The sequence below is a fragment of the Nothobranchius furzeri genome, chromosome 3 (assembly GCF_043380555.1).
Source record: "Nothobranchius furzeri strain GRZ-AD chromosome 3, NfurGRZ-RIMD1, whole genome shotgun sequence".
In the NCBI taxonomy this organism is placed as follows: Eukaryota; Metazoa; Chordata; class Actinopteri; order Cyprinodontiformes; family Nothobranchiidae; genus Nothobranchius; species Nothobranchius furzeri.
Window position 1 is genome coordinate 47,681,405 of NC_091743.1, and position 13,544 is coordinate 47,694,948.

General features: G+C 41.8%; 1 protein-coding gene across 2 annotated transcripts; it reads right to left on the reverse strand.

Moving 5' to 3' along the window:
* Positions 1-5,295: 5,295 nt before the first annotated feature.
* emc3 (ER membrane protein complex subunit 3) lies at positions 5,296-11,678 on the reverse strand. 2 transcript variants are annotated; one of them, XM_070549244.1, is made up of 9 exons: positions 11,477-11,678; positions 10,955-11,125; positions 10,808-10,865; positions 10,643-10,736; positions 7,225-7,329; positions 7,029-7,110; positions 6,842-6,921; positions 6,659-6,741; positions 5,296-6,122 (listed from the first exon to the last, which is right to left on the reverse strand). In XM_070549244.1, exons 2-9 carry the CDS (start codon positions 11,107-11,109, stop codon positions 5,994-5,996), a joined length of 786 nt encoding a protein of 261 aa, XP_070405345.1. In that variant the 5' UTR covers positions 11,110-11,125; positions 11,477-11,678; the 3' UTR covers positions 5,296-5,993. The 2 variants fall into 2 exon arrangements, with proteins under 2 accessions (XP_070405345.1, XP_054605163.1); XM_054749188.2 differs by having other exon boundaries at positions 10,808-10,861; positions 10,951-11,125.
* Between the last annotated feature and the right edge of the window lie 1,866 nt (positions 11,679-13,544).

Consider the following 13,544-nt stretch of genomic DNA (forward strand, 5'->3'; position numbering starts at 1 on the left):
GGTTTTGCTGAGACCAGTAAAAAGAGCGTTACAGTAGTCTAAGCGCGATGACACAAAGGCATGGATGAGAGCCAGTGCATCCCAGGTTAACACAGAGACACACAGGACAAACAACCATGCACACACACACACACACACACACTCACACCTAAGGACAATTTAGACAGACCAATCAACCAAAAGCAGTCATGTTTTTGGACGGTGGTTAGGAAGCCGGAGAGAACCTCTGCATGCACAAGGAGAAAATGCAAACTCCATGCAGAAAGATCCCAAGCCGGGAAGCGAATCCAGGACCTTCTTGATGCAAGGCAACAGCTCTAACCACTGTGCCACCGGGAAGCCTGCACACATTCAATTTTAGCCAATTAGAATAGAACATTTCAGCCTCCTAGTCTTAAAGAAGCTTAAAAAAATCTTAATTTTTTTAATAAACAATTTGGGAATTATAATATTATGAAGGAGAATGAGGAGGATTTGAAGGGGATGAACCTGTATTAGTAAAGGGAAAAGACATCCCTAGTAGAAACACTAATTTCTTCCAAACACTGTTTTTTTCCTTAAAAGAATGGGAAATTTGCGTCCTCTGCTGGCCACAAACAGCAGTAAGGAATAAAGAGAAGGAGGGAAAATGCTGCCTTCCGGTGGCTATTTGCTGTAACTGCATCTATTTCATTTTAGTAAGTAAGTAAGTAAGTAAAAGTGTATTTATATAGCGCCTTTCACAGATATAAATCACAAAGCGCTGTCCAACATGATAAAGATCAGGGAACATACCTCTAACAAATAAAAACATCAGAAAAACAATAGCAGTGATAAAGTAGAAAATAAAATCATGAGTATAAACAAAGTGAAGGTGTGAACCCAAACAAAGCCATCTTTTTGAAACATTTAGGGAGGGAACGCCTGGATGAAAAGGTGAGTTTTTAGATGATTTTAAAGACCTCTACAGTGTTAGAGAGACAGAGATTTGAAGGTAGACTGTTCCAAAGTCTGGGTGCAATAGTCCGAAAGGCCCTGTCCCCTTTGGTTTTCAGTCTGGTTCGAGGAACAGCCAGGAGGTTTTCAGATGTGGATCTAATGTTCCGAGAGGTTTTGCTGAGACCAGTAAAAAGAGCGTTACAGTAGTCTAAGCGCAATGACACAAAGGGATGGATGAGAGCCAGTCCATCGCAGGTTAACACAGAGACACACAGGACAAACAACCATGCACACACACATGGCTTTACCCAGCATGTTCCTGGCCCCACACACACCAGGGGGCACACTCTAGACTTTGTTTTTACCCTGAGTCTAAATGCTGACAGTGTTTGTCCTGAGGATGTTTATATTTCAGATCACCATTGCATTTTCTTTAACTTGTCAGTTTCTGCGTCCCCACCTCCTGCTCGCCGTATGGTTAGTTCTCGTTTTCTTAATGAGAGCACAGCTAGCAATTTTTCTGCTGCTTTTGATCCACCCTGTTCTTCTGATAACAACCCAGATTCCTTAACTTCTCAGTTTAACGAACACTGCCTCTCCATTCTGGACAACATCTGTCCTGTCAGAACCAGATCAGTTCCTGCAGTGAACCCTACTCCCTGGTTTAATGACAGCATTCACAGCCTAAAGCACCAATGCAGAAAAATTGAGCGCTTGTGGAAGAAAACCCCTCTCCACGTCCATCTGCTCCACCTAAAGGATCTTCTGACATCCTTTAACTCTGCAGTCAGAGACGCGAGGGTTTCCTATTTTTCCAACCTGGTGTCCCAGAGCAAAGGGAACCCCAAGGTACTGTTTAACACCATCAGCAGCATCGTCTCTCCTGCCTCTCCTACAGCCTCCATCCACTCTGTTGCAGACTGTGAGAACTTTCTGTCTTTCTTTGTGGACAAAGTCAATAAGGTTAGATCTAGCATCTCTCCTTCAGCCTTATCGCTGCCTCTCCCGACTCCAGCCAGGCCCATCATCCTAGATAGCTTTGCTCCTGTTTCTTTGCCTGAGTTATCCAAACTAGTTAACTCTATGAAGACCTCTGCATGCCCCCTCCACATCTTACCCCCTTCTTTGTTTAAAAGTGCTTTTCTGTCCATCGGTCCCAGCGTGCTCTCTATAATTAATGCTTCTCTGGTTTCTGGTCAGGTCCCTGCTTACTTTAAGAAAGCTGTAATCCACCCGCTTCTTAAAAAAACCGAGTCTTGACCCCTCTCTCCATAGCAGCTTCAGACCAATCGCTAAACTTCCGTTCATCTCCAAGATCTTGGAAAAGGTTGTGGCTAAACAACTCACAGCTGCTCTTGATGAACATAACATCTATGATAGCTTCCAGTCAGGTTTTCGTAGAGCTCATTCTACTGAAACAGCTCTTCTTGGGGCCTCTAATGACCTTCTGACTCACAGTGATGCAGGGGACTGTTCTGTTCTGGTCCTGCTGGACCTGACTGCAGCCTTTGACACTGTTGACCATCACCTGCTACTGGAGAGGCTGAGAGACTGGGTAGGCCTATCAGGATCAGCTCTGGAGTGGTTCTCCTCTTATCTCTCTGAGCGCTCCTTTTCTGTGGCCGTCTCCAAGTTTTGGTCCTCCACCACCTCTCTTACCCATGGTGTCCCACAAGGTTCTGTGCTGGGGCCTCTGCTCTTCCTCCTCTATCTGCTTCCGCTTCAGCACATCCTGAGCTCCTTCAAAGGAATCTCCTACCATCTTTATGCAGATTACATCCAACTGTACATCTCCTTTAAGCCCCATGAGATGTCTAAGCTGCAGCTGTTACACACCTGCTTAGACTCTATCAAAACCTGGATGGCTGGGAGCTTTCTACAGCTGAATGAAGATAAGACTGAGATCCTCATCTGTGCCCCAGACAAGCTGGTTCCCAAAGTCAGAGACTCTCTTGGTCAGCTTGCTTCCCACACCAAACCTTCCATCAGGAATCTTGGCGTGACCTTTGACCCAGCTCTCACCCTGGATTCTCATGTCAGTTCTCGTGTTCGCTCTTCCTTCTTCCATCTCAGGAACATTGCTAAGCTGAGTCCCATTCTGTCTCGCTCTGAACTTGAGACAGTTATCCACACCTTCATCTCCTCACGCTTAGACTACTGTAACTCTCTTTTCACGTGTCTGAGCAGAACCTCCCTGAATCGTCTACAGGTGGTTCAGAATGCCTGTGCTCGGCTTCTGACCAAGTCCTCCAAACACACCCACATCACCCCGCTTCTCCTCCAGCTCCACTGGCTGCCAGTCAACTTCAGGGTTCATTTCAAGATCCTGGTTCTGGTCTATAGGGCCTTACATGGACAAGCACCATCTTACATTGGGGATCTTCTTAGTCCCTACACCCCCAGCAGGTCCCTGAGGTCCAGTGATCAAAGCCTACTGGTTGTGCAGCACCAGGCTAAAGACCAAAGGTGACAGATCATTTGCTGCTGTGGCCCCCAGACTCTGGAACTCTCTCCCCCGAGCCTGAGATCAGTGGACTCAGTGGTCTCCTTCAAAAAGCAGCTGAAGACTCACTTGTTCAAGCTGGCTTTTGTATGACCTTCTTCAACACTCTCTCTTCATTCTGCTCTCCCCACCTATTCCACCTTCCTCAGGATCCACTGATTTCCCTCTTTCCTGTTCACTTTCTCTCTTTCTTAACATTTTTTCTTTTAAATCGCAATTGCTTATTCTTGCTCATTTTAAATATATTTTTAAACATTTTCTGAATGCTTTTTTTCTATTTTTACAATTTTTATATTTTTTGTTTTTGTGAAGCGCCTCGTGATTTTTATCTTGAGAGGCGCTATTGAAATGATATTTTCTTCTTCTTCTGTCTGCTGCTCTCTGTCCTGTCAGTCTATCTGGAGTGCCTCTCTACAATATTCTCTAGATTTTTATTAAGCTCGGATCTGGTTAGCTGGTCTATAAATGCAATTGATAAAATCCCCCACCCCCCCACCCCACCCCCACCCCAAAGTGAGCACCTTCTGCTCTGACGGAACTCACCTGGATGGATATGTAATGGATTTCTGGAACAAGTGGAAGATTATGTGTCTGTTGCTGCTGTCTGTGGAGGATGTGGAAGACACTTATATAACAGGATTCATGATGGCCAGGTTTTTGCAGCTTGGAGATGGTGGGTTCCTGGTGTATTGAGAGATTCTGGAGCTATCTGGGGCAATTGGCAAATTTCTCGAGCTCAGTGAAGGAATGTGTCATGCTGTTACATTTCAGACTCATGCGTTACATGAGATAAATAATAAACTGGATGCTCTGAGCAACTAGTAATGGAAAACAGCTTGGAGAAATGCTCAGCTAGCTCGATAAAAACTGACCCACGAAATTCAGCTGTTTGGACAATGCCTTGAGACTACAGAAAGCAGAGGAAAAATTAACCTCTGGCCTGTTCTAACACAGTTGCTCTTATCTGAATTCAGCTCCCCAATCTCGGCCTTGAAGGCTGAACATTTTCAAACTCCCCTGGATAACTGGATGCAGAGAGTTGCTTCGCCCCTTACTCCCCATTCTTCACATGGACCTGTGATCTCCTTAGATCTGTTCGCTAGGAACTCATATCACACCCTAGATGAGAGACACTGTGACTGATGTGGGTGAAAGGTCATGGACCCACTTATCACTGATACAACATGCATGCATGAACACATATTTTACACTCACCCTCCCAAGGATTCAACGCTCACATTGTCTCCTGAATTCTCCCTCTCACTCTGACCAGTGGAGGTTGACGTGCATAGTGGATAACTACAACCTCGGGTTGCAAGGGGGATCCCTACCTGCGCCCCTCTCATGCACAAGTTGATTTATGTTGTGATTGAACGTTTGAAGTTTTTCCTGAACCCCATCTCTGCTGTCGGGAGCAGGGTGGGTCTGTTTTTCTCCATCATCACCCCTCTCTTTATCTACAAATTGCAGTGCCATGAAGTGGCTGCATGTCCACAGCCTGACTGTTCCTGTTTATGTGTTTGTTTTGTATGACTGCTCTTGGAAAGGTTGAACTAGAATAGAAATTTTTGTACTGGGACACAGGTTTAATGACAAATCTGATTCTGAAATTCTAACAAAAGTTTTCAGTCCTCAAGATCAAGCTGTTCCAGGAAACAAAAACGTGCTCTGACAGCCATTGCTGCGTGAGTGAATTGGTGTTTACTGGGGAGAGATTTCAGCAGTTAGAATCAGGTGTGTCTGAGCGGGCATGTATCAAAAAAAAAAAAAACAAATCACCTTTCTATCAGCGTTACAAGGCTGTTTGTAAGCATGGTATGAAGGTAGAAGTGTGTATATCTATGGTTAACAATTTAAAACCAATTCCAGAGACATAAAATGCATCAAATGATTTATTTACAAATATGTTCAAGTGCACTACAGTGGGTAAATCCATTTTAATCAAAACCTATTTTTAGACTGTACAAAACATGATGATTGGGCTACAAAAGAAACAGTCTACATTTCTGCAAAAACAACTTTTCAAACACACAAACGTAACTTTAGCTGGTCCCAGGTCTGCCTGCACCTTCCAGAGGCAGACACAGAATTACTCATCCATGTTAAATTAAAGATGGAGTAAATAAATAGTGTTGGTGTAAAATAAATGCATACATCATTTACACCTGTACAATGGCTCGGTGTCTTATTTGCCACATGAGAAAAGTTAGTCCAGTGGAGAGGAAAACTCTTTTAACTCAGTAAAGAAGCACTACAAAGATCTCATTCTATTAGCTAAAAGCACTATGATGGTATACAGTTGTAGGACAATATCAATTCATTTCAAAGAGCAAAAGGTAGTTTTTAAATACGCTCTTTTCCAAAAGCAAAGGTATTTAGTGTGTGAGAAAGCAGAAAAGCCAGAGAGCAATACAAGGCGTTTTAAGGACAGGAATAAAAAGTTAGATGCACATGAGAGGACAACAAGTGGAGACTTGTAAACTCTTGTCTCTGTTGTGTTTTTCAATAAAAGCTAACTGCTTGCAATGAACAGACTATTAAAATGAAAATCTCCTAAAGGGCGATTAGGCAATCAGAAGATGCCGCTGGGCAGCTCCTTGCTGAACATGCCGTCGAAATCCAGCTCTCTGCCCATAAGATCGTCCTCCACGCTCTCCAGCGCCCACTGGTGGTCAGTGAGTTCCAGTGCCTCCCACTCAGCCTAAAAGGAAAAAGGATTACATGAACTACAGAACTCCTCATTTATCAAGCTTGCTTACGCACAAAACGGGGTCGGAAAACTGCGCAAGCAACTTTCCACGCAAACTTTGGCATAAATGAAAGAAAACGGAGCAGAAAAATGTGCGCAACTGTAAGTTGACTAAGGACCTGGCTTACGCACATGTTGCACATGGAGAGCACCTGCAGTGCTGCTGCTGAGAAGATACAATTATGAAATCCAGCAGCATTATCACTTGTACCGCTTCGTGCGCACACAGAACAAGTAAAAGGCGTGTTGAGGGTGGGATGTGATCCAGAAACACCTCAGAACCTTTCTAGGCAGTTTGTGATTTATAAAGCGGAGGTTGCGTGCAGCTGTGCGTACTCCATGTTTGATAGAACACAAACCTACTTGGCGTAAGTACATTTTTTTTTGCTGAGCTTAAGTACGGTTTTAGTAAGGATTCTACACAATCTTTGATAAATGAGACCCCTGACCTCTACTTTAGCTTATTATGCTGTGAGTACAGAACATACTTTGAATGCTTTGTTAGTATCTGCGGGCATAGCCATGGCAGCGCCGCTCATCTGCTCCTGCATGATCCTTGACTGGTCAGCGCCTGGAGGAATTAAGGTCAATCAGTGTCAAAAATTAACATGTGGGACAGAGTAATAGACTAGTTAAGAAAGCAGGAATGACTTTGGGTTAACTAAACTTACCATTATCTTGGCCTAAAATCAATGAGTACATGCTTCGTAGTCCAAACACATTCAGGAAATACCACGAGGCTGAGCTGACCCTGGATGAGATCAAAAAGATGGTCTCACACACACAACCTACACATCTGAGACCAAAACCTAGTGGCCACAGCGGTACATGTGCCCAACTTTTGTTTCATTAGCTTACCAAGAAGCATCCAGCGAGAGCAGCTCTATCCCTTGTTGCAGCATGGGCTTAAAGCGCAGCGTGAGAGGGAAAGGGACCTTAGCTGTGAGCAAAAAATACACAACCTCATTTAAAAACATCATTTATCACTGGGCGAGACGAGTTCTTTAGTGAGGATCATACTGAACAATGCCTGTGTGTAAATACGATGATTTACTTGTTACAAATCCTGAAAAGGTCCAGTTGATCCAGCCGCCGATGAGGATCATAGGTAGCACGTTGGTGACGTTACCTTTCATCATGTCTGTCAGCATGCTGGGATCTGTGATAACAAACAGATGGCGATGCCTAACAGGAGCTGGGATGGTTCTATGCTTATAACATTTTTAGTAACTCAGTAACAACTTTTGAAAATTACAAACAGAAGCAACCAAATCAGTGATGCTTGTGTTTGATTGATGTATCAAAGGTGGAACCAAATTCACCTCTAGCAGTCAGCCTCATCACTGGATTGAGCTCACGTGTATCAAATAGGACCAGAGAACAGCTGTAGGGCTATTCGGTCCAACAAACAGATATTTTTAAGGGCTGGTAGAAGCATTAGGTTAGAAAAACAACTTCAAACTTGTTTGTTGATGGCATGTTATATTTACAAACGCCACTGTAATCACAAATTCTGTTGGATCTTATTCAATAACATAGCAACCATTTGGAGTAAGTTACGTAATGTTACCTTGCATTTTAGATATTGGAAGTAAAACTAGGACTGAAAAAGCCAACTTAAGTTATATTACCTTTAACTCATTCACTGCCATTGACGACTAAAGTCGTCATTTGCATTTTTTTTACTGTTTGAGCATCGGAACGAGCCCCGCGCTGAGAGAACAAACATCTCAGCCCTGAAGCCGATCTTCATCCGCATACGTCACAGATCACATGATCAGGAAGCAACACATCCATGTGTTAGGAGATCGTTTTGGGCCGTTCCTGTAAAAAGAAGTGAGGAGCGAACCGGAGAAGCGTCTGCCGATCACAATTCGACAACGGATTATGAAAGAACGGATAACGCTCGAAACACGTGGCTTCTTCCTGATGTAAGAGGTGAGTCTCCTCTTTGTTTTGGTTCTTTTGGCATCAACATCATGCTAGCGCGCAACGTTCTGTGACTCTTAAAAAAACAGTAAAAACGGTGAGAAACGCTGGCAGCGAAGGCTGTTAGTGATCAGGAAACGGCTGGCAGTGAATGCGTTAACAGTGAAATATTTATTTGCTCATTAACACATTTTTATTTTTATTGATATGGAAATCAGACACTCACAGGTGAGCCCTGCGACCCAGCAGGTCTGAGATCTGCATCCCTGTTCATCCCAACTTTTAGCCAATGAAAATATTTAGTGCAGGATTTTGATAGGAGCAGACGACCAGACCTACAAACAACCAGATACCGTTGCTGATCTTTCACACGGGAATCTTCTAACTAAATCTCTCCCAGATGGCGAAGTAGATGGAACAAAAGTCATTTGTATAACTAGCAATGCTTCTTTCAGCAGATTAAAATATGACCTAAATGCAAACACGCTATTAGAGGCCGTAAATCACTGACCCCAAAACAGAGGGGGCTTTGACAGGCTACGTGTGGGAGGAAGGTAGATAAACAAATGACGCCACAAAGGGGATAGCTACATGCTAATACTATGGACTAGTACCACAGTTATTCAATGAGATACACTAGACAGCTACTATGTGTGGGAGGACTTGCTGCACACAGCTGCACTTTTTGCTTATTTTTAACAAGTATTCTGTTTAGAGGTATCAAAAATCCTACAGAAAACTTTTGACAACATTTGTCTCTGCAGATTTTGGCATTCTTGCCTTAGTAAATGTATTTTTTCTCTATGTAAAAGTTTAGTAAAAACTATGAGGTATCTGGTAAAAACACACGCTATACTATAAGCCTTCAAAAGCAAAACTTAATGCATTGTGGTTAGCTACCAGGTGTTTGTAATTCATTGGTAAATATTTGAAAGCAACTTTTTTTCCCCCGTCAGTCGTTTCAGGTGTTCTTAGGGCCCTTTTCTCTCAGCTGGGTCACGCCATTTACCAGTCTGCTTCAGTCGACACGACGGACACACCAATGAACCAACTCATTGGTTTATTACAACCAGTGTTGGGAGTAATGCGGTACAAAAGTAATTAATTACTGTAATGCATTGCTTTTTGCTGTAATGTGGTAATGTAAGGCATTACAGGGAAAGAAAATGGTAATATTTACTCGGTACAATTGTCAGTAACGCGGTAATTACAATGCATTTTTAAACCCAGAATCAAGATGTGTTCCTTAAAAATTCAAATTGCGGGAAACCCGAAGAAAGATCCAGTATCTGCATATATTACGTCATTTATGGACTCAGCTTTGCGGGCAGAGAGGACGCAGCGGTACGCGGTAACGGACCGCGGTCAAGTGAGCCGTCATTTGTGAGCCGCGGTCAAGCCAGCCGCATCTTATCCACCGCGAACATTTCATTGCGCGTTTACAACAGTCAACGGCTCAACTACTCCAGCTGCGTCCTGCACGCGGCCGCTGCAACATTCACAAAATCGCTCCACTAAAACAAAATAATTAACTTGCGATCGTTCATATCAGCGCATATTCTCTAGTATTTTGTGCTTTTCGGACGTGCTTTGCCTCAGCTGAGTTCATAATCTGTGCCCCGGTGATTTCAACTCATTACTGCTGGAGCGCCGCGCATGTGAAGATCCCTCTGGCTGATAGTTAGAAAGTAGGAAGTCTAGGAAACAGTTTTTTCTGGAAGACGGAGAGAACATGCGGCATGCAGGAAGTTTAGAGAGAGAAAGGGCAGGAAATTATTCAAATAAAATCAAGAAAACAAAACAAAGTGCTTGAAAAGAAAAAAGTAGGTAGATTTTTCCCCAATACACATTTTTACCAGTGAAAAGCAATAATATATAAGCATTTAATATTTATACATGTGACAGAATCAGATCACCCCAGAAGTCAGTCCCACATCCAGGGCCATGTCAAGGAATTTGGGGACCAAGGCAATATAGGCTTGGGGCCCCCACCACCTCACTCCCTGCTCAGTTAATATAAGATGGCAGCGTGTTGAGAATACAGATTGTTGTTGCTTTTATTTAATAAACAATCATTTTAAAGCACTTTTATTATATCTGACAGTTTTTAACAGCAATCCTAGCTCAGACACCACATCACCTTCCACATATATGTCATGAGCTCACTGAGTGTCACATGACCAGATTCATAGTGAAGTTGTATTGGTGAAAGTAACTTAGAGTAATGCAAAAGCCTTACATTTTAACATCAGTAATATTGTAATGTAATGAATTACTTTAAAATGAGGGTAACAAGTAATAAATAATGCATTACAGTTTTGAAGTAACTTGCCCAACACTGATTACAACTTATTTGAGAAGATGAGACACGTTTTCATAAATGATCATAAAATTGTCTCCAAGATTGGTTTCAGCCGCAGGAGAAACTAACTTTTAGATTTCTACATAACATTTCGTACTAAACGCATGTTAAACCGACGTGGAATACACCACTGATGACTGGCTGAATCATCACATTCTGTGTTTCACACAAATGGGCATACCTGTCATTGGAGAAGGTGGAACCACCTTTCTTTTGGTCTTCTTAAAAAATCCATCCTCTTGATTATTGAAGTAGAACTTCCTCATCAAAAATGACTAAAATATAAAAAAATACATTAGACATTAAATAAATAATTAATGCAGCACGTGAAATAGAAGTGGCGTACCTGTTTGGGAATGTATTTTCCATTTTCTCTCAGGATTCTGCTCCGAATAAGGACCTGGCTGAAATGTGAGCAGGAACCACACACAGGTATTAGTCTACCAGCTGTTTGTGTGACTCCCATCATGGACTATTAGTACAGATTACTTGCCTGTCAGAAACCTGCTCTAATGTCAACTTCTTGTCACTCTGAAGAAGAATCGACACATAATGCCGAATGACTCCAACAAGAAAGGTGATGAAGACGATGGGCAGAACCACCCAGAGTCTGATGTTGGAGTCTAGCAGCAGCTCCGGCTCGGCCATTCTGCCTGCCCGATCACTGGAAAATCAAGAACACAGCAGAAGGAGCTGAAAAATGCCACAATCTTCTCCTATTCGTACCAAACAAACAAAAATGTTTTTATAAAAGTATGTGTTTTGTAACAGCGGAGGACAAGACCAAAACACCTGATGAAATTCAGCTAAATGAGCTCAAAATGCTGTCACTCCCTTAAGTTAGGCTGCTAGTAATTAGATATTAAATCAGCTAAGGAGTCGACATATACAATCTATCCTACACTCCACGTCGTAAAGTTTTAATTATTGTTACAAATTTCAACAAATATATGTAAAACAGCGAAATTTGAATGATGCTAACGATAGCATGTGCTAATGTCAGCTAGCTTGCTACCTTCTTCTTGATGAACAAGAGGGTGGGAGCACCGAGTCGACTCTTTGAGATGACCACCAGTGGCAAATGTTTTCTTTGTATTCAAACAAAAGACACAACACCTTTACCGTAACTGCTTATTGAATATATGTAAAAATATTTAGGAATACACGGCGACTGCCATTGCGTTATGCTAGCTGCAGCGATGACAGCAGATTTCTTCAGCTGCTTCTGCGGGTCATGTCAACAGCCTGAAACTGCAGCGCCACCTAGCGGCCAAGGAGGAGCTGGCCCGTAAAGGGGATTTGTTGTAAGTGGAAATCATTGGGGAATATGTCAAAACAAAGAGGAAACCCGAAGAAAAACAATATGTCATAAATAATAATTATCCTTTAAATTTTTTGTTATATTTTCTATTTAAATTTTATGTACAGAAGTATATATTTTTTGCTTTATAAACTAGATGAGATTTTTTATCTCTGGCACAGGAAATTCACAGACAGTACAAACAAACAATCAAACAAACAAACAAACAAGACGCTGTGACAACCTGTCACTGAAGAAGCTGCCTAAGGCCCCCACAGACAGGAGGTGTGAGTGGGGTCATCCCTGTTGGATTTTAATATGGCAGCATCCTCCTCTCACATCTTTAATTATACATTTCCTTGAAGAGGACAAGAGGACAGCTGAAATTCTGCTGTGCTTCCCTTGCAGTTGTTGACTTAATTAGAAGGTGCAAAGTGTATCAGAAAAAATATACTTCCACGGATGAGCATAAATTCTAATAGAAAAACACTTTAATAATACCAGAGGGAAATGAAATGTTGACCTAACTCATTCTTCCGAGCAATAATAAGAAAGAAAACCAAAGCTTTTGGGGGGAAAACATAGAATGTTGGCATGACCTGATCCAGAGCACAGAGGAAAAAGTCAAGCCGAAAAGAGTAAAGCATGCATATGAAAGCTGGCTCCGCTAACCAATGTTAAGAATAAGAACCCATGCAACGTATTTTAGATGGTGCAAGTAAAAATCAATCTTGGTAAAAAAAGAAAAGAAAACAATTCTTTTAAAAAAGGGTAAACTTATTTGAATTTGGAACCAGCTGACAAGGCTGGATAAACAGAAAACGGTATATATATATATAAAATAAAAAATCAGTATCTCCAGAAGATGGCAGTAGTGATGCTTTCGCGATGAAGGCTTAACTATGTATGTTATGATAAATAAATAAATAAATAAATAAATAAATAAATAAATAAATAAATAAATAAATCGAACTTTTTAAGTTCAAAACTTAAGAGTCTGCAGGTTCTCCCTCTTGGAGAACATTCTGAGATGTGTCCATGAGAAAATAAATAGTACATTTTTGATTTTGTTTACCAGCTGAAACATAAAAGCTTCTACCATCGCTGACATCACCATTGGCAGTGTTTTGAAAGTTCAGTAACAATGTGCCAACATTTAATTAATGAAGTTCACCCTTTATTGCAGATTCTTGGTTTTTTTCTGTTTAGTTCAACTCCACTGAGCAGAATACACCAAGTCATCTCCTCCTGATTAAACCAAACTCATCACTGGAAGAGGAAGACGCCAAACAAGCAGCAGATGAAGAGTGTGTGAAAAACAAGCTGGTGGAAGATGATTTTCCCGCTGTGTCGCCATCAGTTTCCCCACTGAGGCTGCTCTGCGTCACGAGCAGCTCTCTGACCTCCACAAGGTGAGGATATGAATCAGCAGGTAATAAATGTGCAAGTAGCCATAAATATTCTCTTCTCCGCCATCTGTTCGGCACAGAACCTCTCAATACTGAACAATTGATTGTTTATTATTGCTTTTATAGCAAAAAATTAGTTATTCAGAGCAGAAACAGGATTTTAGACCTGGACAAGAAAAGAAGCAGAGGTTTATATTAAAGTAAGTTTGTTTATATCGAGAATGGATTCAAGAACAGTTGTTGACATTTTCAAAACAAGAATACAAGAGACAAAATGCATTTTACACATCCATCAACCCCCAACTTAGCACGACCTAGGAAGAAATCCAACATCTGTCTTTAATGATGAGATTTAAGTTTATTTAAAGCTCTAA